A 19,975-nucleotide genomic window follows, 5' to 3' on the forward strand; every position below is an offset into this window, starting at 1 on the left:
AGCACAGGACAATCTGACAAGTGCAGGACAAAGGGTCCCATCAGCCGGGAACACAGAACTCTGTTGTTCTGAAGGATTTCACAACGACTGCTGGCCACCCTTCAGAGGTCAGGAATGCAGCCTCTGTGCTCCGGCCCAGCAAAGCGCTGACAAGTGCTGATGAGCAGGCCTTCACAAAAACAAGCGATTTTCTTTCACTTGCTGGACAAAGTGCGTTCTTTTCTTTCACCTTTAATTGGAAGGAAGGAAACCAAAGAGGTCTCTTATCTCAACATAATGGGGTGGTAATGCAAAAAGATAAACAATGCAAGGGAACGGCTGAAAGGACCCATGGTAGAGCCCGGCTAACCTTTAGAGACTAGACAGATTAAGTACAGAATGACCACCTTGCCACTTGTCTTGCCCACTCTGGGCACTCTCTGTGTGCTGCTTTAGAATGACAGCCCCCGACTAGCACATTTCCTTGGAGTTCTTACTGAGAAGGGATTCTGTCATCATGTCCAGCAGTAGAGACAGTGATTGACTGCCTACTGCTGGTGTTGCTCCAGTCTCTTTATCCTAGGTAAGCTGCTGGATTGCTACACAGGTAGCACCCACCTTCTTTTTTACATCCAGCTGACACCCCCATCAAACTTCCCTATGGTAAGAGAAAAAGTGGCCACCGTTTGGGGAAGGGTGGCCAGACTACGAGATGTACGTTTGTTCAGGAAATTGCAGCGTGAATTGATTATGAAAATTACTCGGATACAGGTGAACACCAAGACGCTGATTACCATCCAAAACCTACATGCAAAACTAGCAATGAATCTGGCAGGTGAATTACTATGAATCAAGAAGTAAGCCTCCACAATATAGACACAAAACCATAAAATAGTCAAGAGTCGAACTGGCACCAAAACTTAAACTCAAAACCATTAGCGTAGTCAGAACGAGAATTAACTCAATGAATAATCATAAGATGTACTGTCTCCAAATTCCAGACATAAGACTGTTAAAGACAAACAAAGAATCGCTCTGAATGAACACTCAAAAGATGTTCCTCCCAAGAGCTCCCACTGAATTTGTTTAACAACTGGATCCGAAATCTTGGATGCTTGACCAAATTTGGCAGGAGTTATAAGGCAACTGAGACATTTTTTATGTGATTTTGGACTACAGTAATCCTTCGCTATATCGCGCTTCGACTTTCGCGGCTTCACTGTATCGCGGATTTTAAATGTAAGCATATCTAAATATATATCACGGATTTTTCGCTGGTTTGCCGATTTCTGCGGACAATGGGTCTTTTAATTTATGGTACATGCTTCCTCAGTTTGTTTGCCCAGTTGATTTCATACAAGGGACGCTATTGGCGGATGGCTTAGAAGCTGCCCAACAGAGCATGTATTACATATTAACTAAAACTCCTCAGTGCTATAAAATATGCTTGCCGCGCGGTGCTTGATTGTTTGCTTGTCTCTGCCTCTATCTCACCCTCTCTGACATTCTCTGCGCCTGACGGAGGGGGTGTGAGCAGAGGTGCTGTTTGCACAGAGGCTGTTTGCCTAGTAGATACGGACGCTCCTCTAAGAAATGCCGCTTTATCGCGGTGCTTCTGCATACTTAAAAGCACACATTGATTTTTTGATTGTTTGCTTTTCTTTGCGAGCGCTCGCTCTCTCTCTCTGAAATTCTCTACTCCTGATGCAGACACTCCTTTGAAGAGAAGATATATTTGCATTCTTTTAATTTTGAGAAAGAACTGTCATCTCTGTCTTGTCATGGAGCACAGTTTAAACTTTTGACTAAAGGGTGTTATTTCATGCCATTTCATTGAGTTTCTAAGGGCTTAAAATATATAAAAATAACAATATAAACATATGGTTTCTACTTTGCGGATTTTCATCTATCGCGGGGGGTTCTGGAACGCAACCCCCGTGATCGAGGAGGGATTACTGTATATAAAAATAAACTGCCTTTGTTGTTGTTGCATGACATTGGTGACATGGCTTATAATGCTTTCTGGGAGAAGTTTCTTAGCAATGGTGCACCATGTCTGACAATGCAGTAACAACATATCAGAGTGAATAAAACAGAGACATGATACACTCAGAAATTAATGGTAATAAAATTATTTTCACTTGCTGGTAATTTATTAACCAAAAATATCCATGTAGTAAGAATCCTTGAAGCATAACTCTTTAGGAAAAACAACAATAGGTCAAAAGAAAAAAGGATAAGAAGAAAAAAAAATGTAACAAACTATTTCAAATCATAACAACTATCTCCTGTGGAGCAGCACATGTTCAGTGGCGGACTGGGTGGTCTCATGGTCTGGAATCCCTACAGATTTTATTTTTTCTCCAGCCGTCTGGAGTTTTTTTGTTTTTTCTGTCCCCTGGCCATTGAACCTTACTCTTATTCGATGTTAATGTTGATTTATTTTTTATAATTATGTCTTTCATTTTTCTATTCTTTAATATGTAAAGCACTTTGAGCTACTGTTTGTATGAAAATGTGCTATATAAATAAATGTTGTTGTTGTTGTTGTTGTTGTAGTGGTTATACAGGCCAATAACTGGACTAGAGACACCCATGACGTGAGCCTGCCATGTCTCTCGTGTCAGTTACATGCTAGTATTGCTCCTTTGAGTGGACGCAATAAAGAAGGTCTCACAGAGGTGGGATGGGCTCCCTTCGGACACCCAGTAGCCCACTGCTTTTGTCCATTTAGAGTTTAAGCAAGAGATATCTCAGAACTGTACGGCCATGGGTTTTCATTTTGACAGGTGGGCTTATCCTCTGCTCTTGTCTTGTGTGTGCTCGGGTTGCAGGGTCCTCCAAGCCCCAGACGGTTGAGGGGAAATGCTTAAATGAGTGATAGGGAGAACACAGCCTCCAAAGGACTTCACAGACACAATGTGTACAAGCATGATGAGAGGCACATATGGCCATGGAAGTGCTAGTGTAGGGACCTGACCCTGTCATTCCACTCAGCTGCCTCCCAGCATGCAGCCAGTCCAGCACTACACCCCAGTAGTGTGTTGTCTTTTAGATCATGGGCACTGGCATCAGTGAATATGAAGTATGATATATATTCAAATTATGAATATGCACCATGGGAGACATTCATCTTTACTTGAAAAATGTGTTACATTTTGCAAAATGAATATGTTAGCACTAACATCAGTTATGCTGTGGTTCCTGGGCCCAGTTATTGGCCTAGCTAGTATTTATTTGATATGTTCTCTCCTTTTCTCCAGCTAATCCATTAATTTCCCTCAAAGACATGCTTGTTAGATTAATTGTTAATTTCAAACTGGCCCATGTAAGAATACAGGGACACTGAGATGAGCTGGTATCTCATCTGAAGACGGGTTCTGCTTTGCACCTGAAATGATCAGAATGGGCTTCAGATGCCCTGGACCCTGAAATATTGAGAGCAGGTCTGTAACATGGATGAGTGGATTTTATATATTACTACTTAGTGGCAGAGCTCTGCATAAAAGACACTTTGTAAAATAAGGAGCTGCATTTGTAAAGTGTTAAAAACAGAGGAAATAATATATAAAGGGGGTGGGACGATATATCTAATACCATCACATAAATTGTTTATTAAAGTGCCTTGTAGTGGTGGTCAGTATAAAATTTGCTTTATGAACCCAAGAGTGACTGATGCACAGTATAGTTCAGCAAGAATAGTGCTGGGTGACAAATGTCAATATGAAAGGTGCGATACAAAATATAGAGAATTTCAATTAAAGCTGTGTGATAAGGATCAAAGTGAAAGGCTCTATATAATGTTATGTTTCCTCACACAAAGAACAGTGCTTAGCAACACTGCTCTTTAAGAAAAGCGTTATATGAAATAATTATTGATTTATTCATTTAAAATATGGACAGCCTTGACACGCCATTAAAGTATCGTGATAAGCGGGAGTTCTCATCCTCCTCCTCGACATGCCTCTTTTAACTCAGAGAATCAGATAAAGTGCTTACCTCTCCTCTGTGCCCCACGTAGATAAAAGCACACAAGGGCTGAAAGGCTCCTGTGCCACAGGCCAGCAAGTGGGTACGGTTGTATGGGTGAAGGAGACGCACATAGTTTGCACAGTCGCTCTGCAAAACAAAACAACACAAAAAGAGAGAATGACATTAATGGCTGTCCAACCAATCACCCCAACCCCCCCCATCCAAAACTATGCCACAAGGGGGCACATCCGCTGGATGACTTTTCAGCACTTAGGAGTGAATGCTCAGCCTGGAAGTACAAAGGGTGGATTGTTTGTTATGGGGCAGCATTACACAAGACGCCTGTAAGCTATTATTAAAATGCACTAGGCCCCTTGGCCACAGGGCATCAAATTGCCAGGAAATCATCTGAGGCATTAAAAAAGGCAAAAAAAAAACTGGAAAGTTTGATCCTGCCATGATTCAACAAAAAAATATTCAACAGCTTTTAAATATGTCATCACCTGCATCCAGACAGAATACAGGACGTTAGTGAGGATGGCACTGCACAAGTTCATTTTTAGTTATTTTCTACTAAGAACCAGATGGTGCAGGTGGCACATACAGTATGTACAGTTTTCACACTTATTGTCATACAACATTAAATCACAGGGGATTTGTTTTGACATTTTTGACAACAGTAAATAAAGTAAAAATGATCTCTACAAAGTAGTCCAAATTAATTACAAATATAAAATACAAAATAATTGATCCCATAAGTATTCACCCCCTTTAATATGATCCCCCTAAAACATCAGGGGTTTTAGAATTAGCTCAATGGAGGTCGCCTGCATGGGGCTTCACTTGATCTGGAAGAGACAAAATGTGGTGAGTCAGTATGGTGGGCAAACCTACACAAAAAGGACAAAGGAGCACTCCAAGTAACTCTGTGAAAAAGGTAATTGAAAAGCACAAAATCAAGGAATGGAGACATGAAAATATCCAAGTTACTCAATATCCACTTCAATCAATCAATAAAAAAGGGAAAAAGTATGGCTGGAAATCTCCTAGAGCTAACCATTCAAAATAAAGTGTGTGACTGTGCAAGAAGATGATGAATGAGCCCACCATGAGACTTAGGAAAACTGACAAGGAGCGACAAGCTACAGACTGGAGAGACTGAGCAGACAACAACTGTGCCCGAGTGCTTCACCAGCCTCAGCTTTATGGGAGGGTGGCAAAGAGAGCAAACACACAGGACTCGGTGAGAGTTTACCAGAAGGCACAAGGGAGACTCTGAAGATACGAACATTTTGGTCATCAGACTAAACACCATGTTTGGTGTAAGCCACACACTGCACATTATCTCCACCATGAAGTAAGGATGGTGGCATTGTCATGATGTGGGAATGCATCACTGCAGCAGGCCCTAGAAGGCTTGTGAGGGATGAAGGTAAAATGAATGAAGAAAAATAAGGAAAATCCTGAAGGAAAAACCTGATGTGGTCTGAAAGAACCTTGGGAGAATATTGGTTTTCCATCTAAACAATGACCCCAACCATAAAGCCAAAGCTACACAAGAATGGCTTCAAAGCAACACTCTGACTGTCCTGGAGTGGCCGATTCGAGTGCAGATCTCAATCAAGGTGAGAATTTGTGGCTGGACTTGACAGAGGCTGATCACTCACAAGCCCCAGGCAAGCTGCCAGAGGTTCAACAGTTTTAGCAAAGAAGAATGGGGAGAAATGGCAGCGTTCAGATGGGCAAAGCTGACACAGAAAGACTTAAATACACAGACTGTCATGGCTGCCAAAGGGCATTCCACTATATACTGACTTGAAGGGAGTGAATGCTTACACAATTCATTATTTTGCCTTTTACATTCGTAATTAATTTAACACCGAAGAGTCTCTTCCTGTTGACCAGTCTTAAAAAAGCCAAATGAAATCCACTTTGATTCAATGGTGTATGACAATAAAAGGTGAATACTTCCAAGGGGTGAAGACTTTTGCTAGGCACTGTATGGCTTTTACTAATTGTTCGTTATTGTTAACATATAGATCTACGCTCTGTGCAACAGCAGAGGATGAGTTGCCGCTGACCCCATTCTTCTTCCCTCTATATTTTACTGGTGCCTCTGTTTAAATGGAAATTCCTCTCCCTCAAATTATCTTCTAAATCCATCTATTTTCTGAATCCTTCCAATTGATTCAGGGGGATGGGGGAGCCAGAGCCATTCCTGGCAGCAATAGCCACTTAACCTCAGTCCCATCTACAGTCACAATGGGTCAGCTTACAGACACCAGTTAATCTGACACCATGTTTGTAGACTGTGGGAGATAACATACAGAACCACAGGGAGAACATAAGTTATCCCCAAAGAAGGGGACCACAGCTAGGAATTGATCTTATAGGCTGCAACAGGGCAGCCCTCTAAATTTTATAAAACCTAAAAGAACACGAGAAACATCAAGAGAGACATAAGACACAAAAGCTGTAGATGTATCCGTCTGCTTCAAATCAAATGAATTTTAAGGCTGGGCACATTTTGGATGAATTGCTACCACTTGATACAAGAGACCATTCTGGCCGAGGACGGCAAATCAGGAAAGGGGCCAAGAGAGAATATAACAGGATGAGGAGAGGCAGATGGCTTCCTCTGTGGCAGGTCAGCAGTACAGGAAGACAGCCGAAGGCCGAGAAGTCAAGCTCGTCGGGGCGGTCGCAGGAAGAGATGGCTCGGCTACCATGGCTTGATGCACAGCTATTGCTTCCTGGAATTGTGGAGGAAGACACAGATTAAGATTTACAGTATCCTCCTTCAGCAGGTGGCTCTGGGACAGGTGGCTACAGCTGCTCACAAGACGAGTGCCCAGCAGACACCCAAGAAGATTAGCCGATTGTGTTTCCTGTTTATCTAGAAATACATAAGAGGCTGTTCCTTCTTCTGGACAGTTTGTGGTAACCGTCTCAAACTCACTGGCTTGCTTGTCATATCAGACCATCCAGGCAAACTCACAAGCACCAGCTACTGTTCTCCATTTCCCAAAATAGTTTTCGAGAATTAGAAAATTTGGGGTGGCCATCCCCAAACATGTTTATGTCAACTGCCTTATCCTTTAACAATAAATATATATATTGTCACACATGTGCGACTAGGAGCGAGCTGAATGGACCAAGTGGAGATGATTACCCGCCGGGCCAGGGGGTGGCGGGGTGCTCTAAACTTATTTCTGCAGATCAGATATGGGAAAATCTTCCTGTTCCTGGTGCCTAGACTGCTGTCACTTCCTGTTCCGGCTCCCAGACTGACATCACTTCTGGTACTGGCACCCAGACTGAGGTCACTTCTGGGTTACAGACTATAAAATCTCCATCTTGCCAAACTACTTCAGTTCATTCAGGGAACTCAAACTAGCAACATCGTTGTATTCAATTTACACCTTTTGCAGCCAGGAACAACATACGGGTGACTGCCCCAAACCTTTTTCAGTGTATTGAGATTCGTTTTTTCACTATATATATATATATATATATATATATATATATATATATATATATATATATATATATATATATATATATATATATATATTCAGATTTGTTTAGATTTAAACTGATTAACATATCTGCCCATCAATATTACCACCAATATGGCTAGCTGGCAACAGAGGAGAGGAAATCAAAAACTTCCTGTCAGCAGTGTCCTTAGAGAAAAAAAACCTCCATGGTCAGTTAGACAGACAGAATGACAGACAACTTACCATAGTTGGTAGGATTAGATAGATAGATAGATAGATAGATAGATAGATAGATAGATAGATAGATAGATAGATGAGTCCCACTGTTTAATTCCAACACTGTCTGTCGTTACTTCCCTTTCTTTGTCTCATTTTCTCATTTTACATTTTTATCTGACATGTTAAAAAATGAATAATCTCATCTTTCAGTGCTCTGCTTGGACACAAATAGACTGCACCTCCAAAACAAACCTGCTTTCACCTTTTTAACATCTATCAATGTCTTCAAAGGAAATTCTAACAACAATAGTACATAAAGAAAATGTTGATTGATGCTGGAGTTTTTAATACATCAAAAAACAAAAATGAAAATGTATTCAACACTTGGATCTCATGTTCAAGAATTCCAAGCGCTGACGTTAGGCTTTCACTTCAACAATGAGGTGCAATGGCAGTTGAGCCTCCAGAATGGAGAAGCCTTATTGTCTCCATTTAGCAAACAGTATTCATGTGTGAGGGAATTGCCCCTCTGATGTAATGAGGCAGAAGGAAGCCTGCATGCTGCATGTGCCGCTTTCCAGGTCTTTGTCAGCAAGTTAAGGCACAGCTCATAAGACAGGTGCTTCATTCTTGTAATCCCAGTGCTTGAGCAGGTAAAAGCATGCAACATCTGGTAGTGTTGAATGTCAAAAAGGGGTATAAGAAAAGTACAATGCCACTGCTCAGAGTCTCCTTCAGACTTGTGGCAGATCATCCACATGCAGGTGGCAAGAAACAGAAAGCACCGATACAAAGAAAGGGAAAGACTTGGGTGGGGCTCATTAACAGGGCCTTCTGGAGCTGGCACAAGGACCACTATTTCTCCTATTCTGCATTTATCTTTAGTAGTTATCTGGATCTAGAAGAAAAGCCTCTTTGATAATAAGGAACAATTGGAAGTCTAGAGAATCTGTAATTGTAGTTAGGTAGGTAAAGAGGTAGATAGATCTTTGTTTTCCCCCAGAGGGTAATCTGGCTTTTTACAGAAGCTTTTAAAATTAATAAATACATAAATACATAGATAACTAAATATATACAGGCACAATGGTCTGTACACAAACCAGAAAGAATAAAAATGAAGAATATCTAAAAAGAAAAAACTTCGGACTTGTCTGTCACAGTCCCAGTGAGGCTTTATGCAGACATATTAAGCAAAGAGCTCCTATAGCTTTTCTTGGTTCTTCAGCTTAATAATTCGTTGGCTCAAAGTACTCAGTATTTATTTATTGCAGTATTGCTTAATTTGCTTTTATAAAAAGAGGCATTTCTGATGGGGTAAACTTTTTCAAGCTTACAAAAGAAATGAGAAACGTAAATACTGATATCTAAGTCATCTCTGCTTTCCACCCATCCATCTTCCAAACCAGAGCAGGGTCGCAAGGAAGCTGCAGCCCATCCTAATATGCATAGGGTGCCAGGCAGGAACAATCCCTGGATAGGGCACCAATCTATCTCACACACTCACCCACGGGCCAATTTAGCACCACAAATCCATTGAACTTGCATGTCTTTTGACTGTAGGAGGAAACTGGAGTACTGGGAGGACACCCACATGGATGTTGTCACGTGGCTGCCCATTGAAGGCACCCTAAGGGCCCTGGTGATGGTAATAACCTGCTGGATCAGGGGGTGGTGCTGTTGTCTAATGCCTTGCCTTTCTTCTTCCACAGAACAGAAGACTGACAGCCAATCCACCTCTAATGTCACTTCAGTTGTTGGCCCTCCTGGACCAACTCCTTCCTGCCAGGATCATTAAAGACCACCTTCTCTGAATTAGTTCTGTTCTGAATGTATATGTGTAAGGCATCTTTTCATTATTGCTTTTAATTATTCATTATTTTTTATTAATATTTACACAGGGTCACCAGGTAGTGTCCCCAACTCTTTATCGTTGTTTTTGCTGTCATTACACTTCTAATTTGTAATAAAACCTCATTTAAAACACTGAGTGCAGTTTGCTCAGTATTCTTAAGTAGATATTGCTATTGCATATATTGACATTTATTAATATTTATATGGTTTCCTTTTAAATTTTAATTGTCTTCTTTATATTGTCATACACATGTGTATATTCTCCTTCCTCTGCCGAAAAGAAGATTGACACCATGCCATCTATGATGGACCCGCCTCATCCTCCCAGAATTCCTTATTAAAGGAAGAGCCACCATATTGAACAGACTGCCTGATTCACCAGTCAGAATGACCCATTTTTCACTTTCACCACTTGCTTATTTTTCATTGTTCAATTGTTTAATTATACGGGGTTGGACGCAAGGTGCCCCAAAATTCTTCTTTCTCATGCACAGTCTTGGAGTTTAGCAGGTAAGCATTTCGCTACATACTGTACTGCGTATAACTATTGATTAGATCATGTGGGGAGATTTATGGTAGCTAGTGCATTAATGAAGTCAAAGGGCATGGCTTATTCTGTGAGGTTTAGTAGACCTGAGCAGAAAATGTTTCACAGCCACCAGATACTGTACTGGTGTTCAAAAATCCTGTATGGACAAAATGAACTCCGGGATTTCTTATACTTCACCTATACTTTCGATACTTCATGAGTTGTGCTGAAATTATAGGCGAGACACACTTCTATTTTTTTAATAAAACAAATCGGGAGTGGTCTCCCCTAGACTTTTTAATATGCTCTGATATGGGAATGGGTATTTGAGGAGTAAACCGCAAGACAATGATTATATTTTTATATTATGTACATTAAAGAATAATCAACAACAAATCAAATTTATAATATATCGAACAATTATTATAAAAGTAAAGTTGAATAAGCTAGACTCTCCAGCTGCATGAATAAAAAGGTAAAGTACAACTTCTGTTAAAAGTTGATAGAAATCTATGTTTTGTACCTAATATTTGTATGCAAAATTTGGTTGACCTACGTGACACACACACACACACGCACACACACAGAGACAGACATAATTCCAAAAATGGTATTTTCAGACTCAGGGAGGTCCTAAAATGTTGAGATTCATCAAAATCTCGAAATGAAATTTTGGGAGGATTCCAATACTTTACCTGTACTTCGTATACGAGAAAGTCAGGTCTAAAACATCGAGATTCATCAAAATCTCACCATCAAATTTTTGGATGATTACAAAAAATGTAAAAAGGGTTAGGAGCAAACTGCGGAACAGCATTGAGAAGTTGTCCAAAATGCCTAAATCAATGTGAATCTTAGAGTTACTAACCTAAAGTCCTACATCTGCCACCAACTCCTGGTGTCAGAAAACTTTTTAAAAATGAATGTTGAATGACTCAAACCAATTACTGCAAAAAAATACAAGAAAATCAGAAGACCATTCCAAATGTACTAATGCTGTCAAGCCCACGCTACCTGTCAGCTCCCATGATGATCCCAATTCACAGGCTTTCCGTTAAAGCCAAATATCCTTAGGGGGGTGGGCGGTGGGGAATTTGGGCTAAGGGGTTCAATCCCGCTATAGACTCAACACACAGCAATGCTGCTTCAAAGGACAAAGAGCGATGGAGGCCACAGGGTTAATTAAACATTGAAGGAAAGGTCGCAACCCGCAGGGTTAAAGATCACCAAACAAACACACTGGGGGTTCAGCAGTCCCATGCACAATGGTCATTAGCTGCCCGTTCCCCTTCGTTAGGAGAGTGATAAAGCAGGCAGCCTTTGAACGCGGGCCCAAAGCGAGGCCACACAGAGACTGGAGCTGCCTGCCAGCAACTGCATTACTCTCCGGATAGTCAGACTGATTTGCGGGAGAACGTCTTCAGAATTTCAAAGATTCAGATAAAACTTTGAATTTGTGCTGCTGCTTTTCATTTGTATTGAAAGGTCCAGTTCTTGTAATTGCATGACTGCCGCCCGAAATTTATCTCAAGGAATGCGTCTGAGGAATACATTTTTCCCAAATTGTCTTCCTGTCTGTATACTCAGCTTTTCTTGGTCTTGTGTGGAAATTAGGCCCAGTTCCTATCAGAAGAAAATAAAATGGCCTGGCTTTTATACGCAGCCACAATCGGGCTAAACTGGGGCAAAAAAATAAATAAAATCTTCAGACAGAAATCAGAAATAATTAGCTCCTAGAGAGGAAAAGTGCTTCCTCATCATGTCTGACAGAATCAGGAGTCATCCTTCGGGTTAAGCTGCCAGAGATTGTTTTTCTGATGGCATTAGTCGCCCGGATGTAAAGCTGCAGGATACTCAGATCTGACACAAACCAACCCTGAAGGGCAAACCTGCCCGAGACAAAGATCTCAGGATCAAAGGTGTGAGAGAGAGAAAACTACAGCATACCGAAATCCGACAGAATTAGAGGTTAAGACGTAGGATAATATGACCTGACAGGATCAGCCCCCGAGGATAAGGCTGCAGGAAAAACAGACTTGACAGGAGTCGGCGTACTGGAGCTGCCATGCTATTACACGCAATTGGGTTATTAAACTATCGTGCTACTATAGCTATTAAACTGTTGCATTTTAAACATTGCCATTACACGTTTCAGCATTTATGATTGACATCTAATATATTTTCTTTTTCAAAGGTAATTGAGGCTCTCCAGCTGCACTCTTCTGGTTTCCATTTCTATAATTTCACATCTCTGCTGAGCAGTCTCCTTGAAAGAGGAAAAAGAAACTTCAAAAGCTCGCTAAGCCGATCCACAAACGGACGGACTTAGCAATCAGCACACAGCTTAGGCCCTCCCGTTGGAACCTTCTCCCAGTTTCTTCTTGCCTTTCTTCTTAAATGGATGACAACACAAGCCCTCAAGGGTTTTAACACGAGGGGGGTTCCCTAATGTTAGAGGAATAAACCTTCACCACAAAGGGTGCTAATAGACAGGGCTAGATCTTTACTGAGTATTATAGTTGGAATCCTATTTAAGAGATACTTCTTGCTAATTCTAAAACTCCAACTTGAATGGAAGAATTAATCTCTACAGATCATTTAAAAATTATGATTTTTTTTTAATCTAAAAATGTCAGACATCTTAAGGTCTGAAGATCAAGACTTGTACACAAAAAAATCCATTGCTCAAGGATCTGAACTGCAGCAAAATTTAAAATAAAAATAGTCCACACAAAATGAACAGAACAATTTATCAAATGCATAAAGAATAAGAATTTTTCTTATAAAGATTCGTTTTCAAGCTTCCATCTTAGTTACAGTGCCATCAGACTTTTTCACATTTTGTTCTGTTGCCGCCTTCTGTCCAGAATGACAAAGTGAAAACAGGATTTTAGAAATTTTTGCCAATTTAGTAAAGATAAAAAATGGAAATATCCCATTGGCACAAATTTGCTATAACACTTGACAATTGCTTAGAGATGTTTCTACACCTTGTCTGAAGTCCACCAGTGGTCAATTCGATTGATTGGACATGATTAGGAATGATGCACACCTGTCTATAGAGGGTCCCACAATTACCAAGCCCTGTGGCTGAAAGAGTTGTTTGTGGTGCTCATAGGGAGGATTCACAATATGTCAACTTAATGATCAAAGGAACGCCATAAAACAATTCTGCAGCATTGAAGTTTCCCAAGAGTGCAGTGATCTTCATAATTCTGAAATGGAAGAACTTTGGAACAACCATGATTCTTCCTAGAGCTGCCCACTGGGCTAAACTAAGCAGTGTAAAGGGCCTTGATAAGCAAGGTAACCAAGAACTCAATAGTCACTCGGGCCATACTCCAGAGAAACTGTGTGGGGATGGGAGAAACTTCCAGAAGGACAACCACCACTATAATGCCCTACTAATCCAGGCTTTACTGTCAAATGGCCAGATGCCACATGAAAGACTGCTTGGAGCATGCAAGATGGCACCTAAAGGACTCTCAAACTACAGGGAACATGAATCTCTGGTCCGATGACACCAAAATTGAACTGTCTGACCTCAATTCTGAGCATCATGTCTGGAGAAACCGGGCACCTCTCATCCACTGTGCAATACCATTCCAACAGTGAAGTATGGGGGTGACAACTTCATACTGTAGGCTTGGTTTGTCAGCAGTAGAGATTAGGCAGGGTAGAAGAAAGGTTAAATGGAGAAATGTACATAGATATCCTTAATGAAACCTAGAGCACCCTGCACCTCAGAATGGGCTGAACGTTGACTGTCCAACAGGACAATGACGCTAAGTACAAAGCAAAGGCAATACAGGAGTGACTTAGGGACAACTCTGGGAATATCCTTGAGTGGCTCAGCCAGAGCCAAGTGAATGTTTCTGTGAGACCTGAAAACGGAGAAGAAGAATGGCGGAAAATCCCCACATTCAGGTGTGTGAAGTTTGTGACTCAAGAAGACTCCAGGCTGGAAATGATGCCAAGAGGGCTTCAGCCAAGTATTGAGTAAAGGATCTGAATGCTTGTGTTACTGAGACTTTTTTTTTTATATTTTAATGAATCTAAAAAAAAAAAAAATAAACCCTGTCGTCACTTTATCATTTAGGGGTATTGAGTGTTGCTTCATGAAGGATAAACTGAATATTAAGAATGTTCCATTAGCATGTTAGCTTATAGGGGATAAAACAGAATCTTCCAGTAACTATGTAGCAATATAAAGGTAACTTCTATTCTAATTAAGTAAATATTTATGAGGATTTAACGTTAACTTTCTAGGATCGGCTCTTATAACTAATAGACCCTGAGCACTCCATTAAATTTAGCATAATGTCACAGAACATTATTGACCGTCTCAGTCAAATTCAGAGGCTATCCCAGCAGCACTCGGCACAAGTTAGGAACCAACCCCGGATGGGGGGCTAGTGCACTGCAGAGTCCATTCATTCACTCGCACCCCCTCACATTCACATCAGGCTAATCAATTGTCCTCACAAATGACATAATTAACGGAATGCTGTGTCCCATGAATTTAAAATGAGTTCACTCATTGCTGGGAAATTCCACAGATGCTGAGAACAAAAACCACCTCAAGAAGATAAAGTAGCATTCAAAGCACTTTGGGATAAGAACAAGAGGTACGGAAAGATCCCCCCACCCACCAATGCCCAAGTAAAATTCATGATAAAGAAGTGAAGATAACAACTAGAAATCTGCTTAGAATAGGGTGCCCTGCACAATTGAGAAGGGCACTAGTCGGGGAGGCTGTCAAGAGGGTCAAAGCCAAGAATGGAAACACTTCACATACCATAACACTGGCACTTCACAATTCTTGGCTTCAAGGAGGAGTGGAAAAATTGGAAACCATTGATAAAAAGCTGTCAACAGATCTCAAGCAGGAGTACAACTGGAAAAAGATTCTACACTCTGAAAAGACCAATAGTGGCCATGTTGGCGTAGGCACCAACAGTAAAATAGAAACATATCACAACATCTTGAGAACGTCTTCCCTAATATGAAGGATGAGAGGGTCAACATCATGTTATGGGGATCCTGCACTTCATCAGATTATAGATGAACCTCCAAGGGTAAAAGGAACTGGCTAAAGAAAACCTGTTGTAGTCTACGGCAGCTCTGGGGTTCAGGTGAAACGTCACCTGCCATGCGACAGCTAAAGAGCTAAAGCTACACAGGTCTGGTTTGGAAAAAAATGGTCAATATTAAGAAGAGGCCTAATCAAAGAATACAGAGGTATACTATACTGGTGGTCTACACCCAGCCTAAGCAATCTGTAAAAGACAAATAGTTAAAAACTGTTGAGTCCAGATTGGAAAGGTTGCCATAGACAAATCTTCAAAAGTTAATGGCCAGAAGGTCTGCACCTTTGGTTTCAGTGGGAGTAAATAAGGCTGTTTTCCATCCTGAGGATGTGTATAATTTTGCTTTCAAATATGGAGAGTTTTTATGTAGGTCAGTGGAGTAAAATTCCAATGAAGAATATTTCAATACAATAAAATAAGGGGGCATCTCAGCAGCGTAGTGGTTAGCGCTTCAGATTCATGAACAAGTTTGAATTTCCAGACCCGGTCACAGTCTGTTTGGTGTTGGCACAGCCTCCCTGTGCCCGTCTGGTGTTTCCTTCTTCTTTACGCTTGTCTTTTCCCTCCAAGTACCCAATGGCGTGGGGGTAATTGGAGATTTGAAATGGGTGCCTGTTTGAATGGACTTTCAAAATTTTACACTTTTTTTCAAAAATAAGAAAGTGATAACTTGCATTGAAAGAAGTGTTCAGGTCCAGTGCTTAGCTGAAGCCCCTTTGGCAGTGGTTACAGTCGGGACTCTCCTTGGGTCTGATGTGACAAGCTTCACACGCCTGTTTTTGTTGATTTGATGCCATTTTTCTCTGCAGCTCCTCTCAACCTCTGACAGGTTGGATGGACTGCTGTTTTCAGGTCACTCCTGAGATGATCATATGGGTTCAAAGTCTGGGCTCTTTCTAGTCCACTTGAGGACATTCATAGAGTTGTCCCTAAGTCACTCCTGTGTTGCCTTTGCTTTGTGCTTAGCCTGCTTGTTTCTTGCAGTCAAAAAGTCATTGTCTTGTTGGTAGGTCAACTTTCGGCCCAGTCTTTGGTCCAAAGCGCTCTTGGGAAAGTGTTCATTAAAGGTACCTCTGGACTTTGCTGTGCTCATCTTTCCCTCAATTCTGTCTCATCTCCCAGTTCCTGTTGTTGAAAAAGAACCCCATAGCATGAAACTGCCACCACCAGGCTTCACCTCTGGAATGGTATTCTGCAGGTGACGAGTGGTGCCTGGCTTCCTCCAAACACGACTCAAAACTGATGCCAAACAGTTCAATCCTGGGGTCATCAGAACAGAAAATATTCTTTCTCACTGTCTGATAGTCCTTTAGCTGCCTCTTTGTAAACTCCATGCAGGTCTTCATGGGTCATCTGCCCACTTTGCCAAAACACCTACATTAGTGGGGTGCTGCAGTACTGGTTGTCTTTGTGGAAATTCCTCCCATCTCCGCACAGGTCCTCTGGAGCTCAGTCACTGTGGCTCTTCTTCACCAGTTTCTCAGTTTGGCCAGGTACTCCACTCTAAGAAGACTCGTAGTTGTTCCAAACGTCTTCCATTTAGGAATTATTGAGGCCACTGCGCTCGAGAACCTTCAATGCTGTAGATATTTTTTGAGGCCTTCCGCAAATTTGTGCTTTGTCATGATTCAGTCTCTACACTCTGCACGCAACTCCTTAAACCTCATGTGATAGTTCAGTTTTGCATTTTTAATCCATTTTGCAAAAGTTCCTAAAATCCTGTTTTCACTTTGTCATTTTGGGGAATTGAGTGGTGTTGGAAATCACTGAAACCTTTTTAAAATAAGGCTGCAACGTAACAAAGTGCATAAAAATGCTTTCTGAAGGCACTCTACTTACTTCAAGATTTAAATTTCCACTTAGTTCATTTGGACACAACTGTGAGCAGCACGGATCCCTTTGAATGACGCACAGAGTGTAGCGCAGGTGGCACTCATTACTGTTCCTGATCATGAAGGTGACAACCCCTGCTAATGATTGGCATGGAAGCTACAAGTATGACAAATGTATCTATGAATAATAAGTACCTACAAATTATTCCTTTAAATACGCTAATAAAGCATTTTTCCTTAAACTAAAGGATTCAGATAAGTCCCAAGTCTGCAGTCCACCTGCCCCTTCCATAAATACAAATGAGCCGCCCAGAGCCAACATGGACTGTCATTTATTAAGTCTGACGGTTACCAAAAACATTTTCCTCTATAAATGTAATGAAGGCCTCGGGTGCCATTTCACATAAACACTTACCAGGGGATCCTTGCCCTTGAGAACACAGTCTTCTTTATTTCCAGGCAGCGGGGGCCAAGAAATCTGAAAGGCAAAAGAAGTCCGTCACATTAACTCATGCTGTCTGCAGACCCCCTTTGTGTTGTCTAGGTATTTCCTTAGAATATCCTTGCTATTCCTCAGTGTACTGCCCTGCTGTGTGCCCCCAATCTACATATCTATTAAGAAACACGCTCATGTCCTAGAACTCCAGATGAGACAGTAGGTGTCAGTGAGGTGTTGTCTTAGTTTTTCATATCAATTACCACTTCTTGCCAGAGAAAGCTTGGGATGTTGGTGACATTCCAGTCAAGTTAGAGAAAATAATCCCCATACCCCCTTCTGAACGCTGGCCACACGCTACTTTCTGGGGCACCATTGCCATCTGCAGCGACTGGTGAAAACAGTGGCATCCTACTAGTTCTGTGAATAATACAGCCAAACCAAAGCATTCTTCTGTCTGTACCCACAGAACCTGTCACTAGCATTAAAGGACACAAGTCCTCAGGAGCCGACGTGGCGGCTACCACAACAGCCAGATGCGGTGGAAACGGCACAAAGTCGCTTACTGTTCCCGTGCCGCTAGATGGGATTTGGGATGACTAAATAGACATTGGTAAATTTTTATTGTTACTCACTAGGCACATTTAAATTTGGAAATATTAAGCAGGGCATAGTAATGAAACCACACTCTTATGCAGATTTTCAAATTCTTGGGAGTCAGAACATTAATTTATCTGAGCATGAATTTATATTCAGTTATTGAAGTGCATAACAGTATCCAGACTCTTCAGCTTTCCTCTGATGATTTCTTTCAGACAGAAGTCACTTAGTTCGATAATAAAGAACAGCATTATACTTCATGTTTTGCCTCCAGGCAAATATGCTAGCACTAATTATTTTTCACTTTTAACTTCAGTTTATGTTATATCCAGTTATTATGGTGAAATACATAGAAGAAATGAATAAAGATGACTGCAATTCACACCTTTACTTCACTCTGATTGTTACGGTTCCCCTTCTACCAGCGAACTGCCAACTCCCTTCCTCTCAGTTTGTCTTCTGTTTGAGCCAAACATCCTCTTTAACAGTAGGTGCGTAGTTTCATTGTTTCATTTATTTCTTTTACTCCATATCCTGTTTTATTTGATTGGAAACACTTTAATGCACATCAGTCTAACATGGCACCCTTACCATTATTGACAGTATAATGAGAAAAACATTTCTTTGCAATTTACATAATTATTTTACAGTGATCTGCGGTGGGCTGGCGCCCTGCCCGGGGTTTGTTTCCTGCCTTGCGCCTTGTGTTGGCTGGGATTGGCTCCAGCAGACCCCCGTGACCCTGTAGTTAGGATATAGTGGGTTGGATAATGGATGGATGGATTTTACAGTGATTGCTGGTTTATTTGATGAGATTTGTGTTCATTTATAAAATTTGAAAGTACACTTAGGGTCTGGGTGATTTGCAAGTTAGCTTCATTTTGAATATGAATAGAATTGCCTCTATTTGCCTTAATAAAAAGGTGTCTGTCTAGTTGCTCTGTCTCTGTCGTTTGAACAGATTGCGCATCACAAACATTTGTAGTAATAAAATGGATTGCATTTTACATTGCAACAGATGGCACATTATAAACATTAGCACTTCTTTTACTAATCCCAGGTTAAACGGCATATGACAGACATATGCCTTCCATTTGTCATTCCAACAGATGGCAGATCACAACAATTAACAGTTTTTACAAGCCCCATACCAAATGGCTCATAACAGATATATGTATACCATTTGTCATTCCATCAGATGGTGCATCACAAACATTAGCACTTCTTTTACAAACCCTATACCAAATGGCTTATAACAGACATATGCATTCCATTCCATTTGTCATTCCAACAGATAGCACAATATAAATATCCACCTTAATAATAGGATAGTGTCTGTGCATCTTTCCAGTTGATATGTCTATATCATTCCGAATGATGGAGCATCACAAAGCAATAAAATGCATTGCCTTTGTCACTCCAATAAACAGTGTGTCACAAACATGCTTTTACAAATCCCACACCAGAGAGACATATGTATCATACGGTGCATTGCAAATGTTAACGCTGAGGTTTATGTTGATTTTTTAGATTTCAACCCATCTTAGATAGGTAGCACAGCTAGTTAGTAATACAAATATTTGTAGCAATGTATTTTATTACAACAAATATTTGTGAGGCACAATCTGTGGGAATGACAAACACAATGTATCTTATTCAAACATTCTTACAAAGTATATTCCAATAGATAGTGCACTGCAATTGTTAATGCTGAGGTCTGCGTTGATTACCTAGATTTCAACCCATCTTAGACAGTGTGGTGTATGGCTGGCCGTTTATCCCGTCAATACCTCCAAGCCGCCAGGTGGAGCCCTCCCTGCAGTATGGAGGTCCCCTGAAGACCAGCAGGGCATCATGGACATTGCAGTTTTTATACGCAGCCCTGCTGCATGCCATGGGGGCCACTAGGGGATGCTGCATGGGGGAACAACGGTTATTTACACTACGCCCTGGAAGTACGTGGACAA

The 19,975-nt window shown here is 41.1% G+C and overlaps 1 protein-coding gene across 1 annotated transcript in view; it reads right to left on the bottom strand.

The window, feature by feature from the left end:
• Nucleotides 1-19,975, bottom strand: part of sema3bl (sema domain, immunoglobulin domain (Ig), short basic domain, secreted, (semaphorin) 3bl) — a 68,584-nt gene that overhangs the window by 1,836 nt on the left and 46,773 nt on the right. The window contains exons 3-4 of the mRNA XM_039771314.1: nt 17,388-17,450; nt 3,979-4,098 (exon numbers count right to left, since the gene is read on the bottom strand). Of these exons, the coding sequence (XP_039627248.1) occupies nt 3,979-4,098; nt 17,388-17,450 (183 nt within the window). The remainder of the gene's footprint in view (nt 1-3,978; nt 4,099-17,387; nt 17,451-19,975) is intronic.

This window comes from Polypterus senegalus, chromosome 12, assembly GCF_016835505.1.
Source record: "Polypterus senegalus isolate Bchr_013 chromosome 12, ASM1683550v1, whole genome shotgun sequence".
Lineage (NCBI taxonomy): Eukaryota > Metazoa > Chordata > Cladistia > Polypteriformes > Polypteridae > Polypterus > Polypterus senegalus.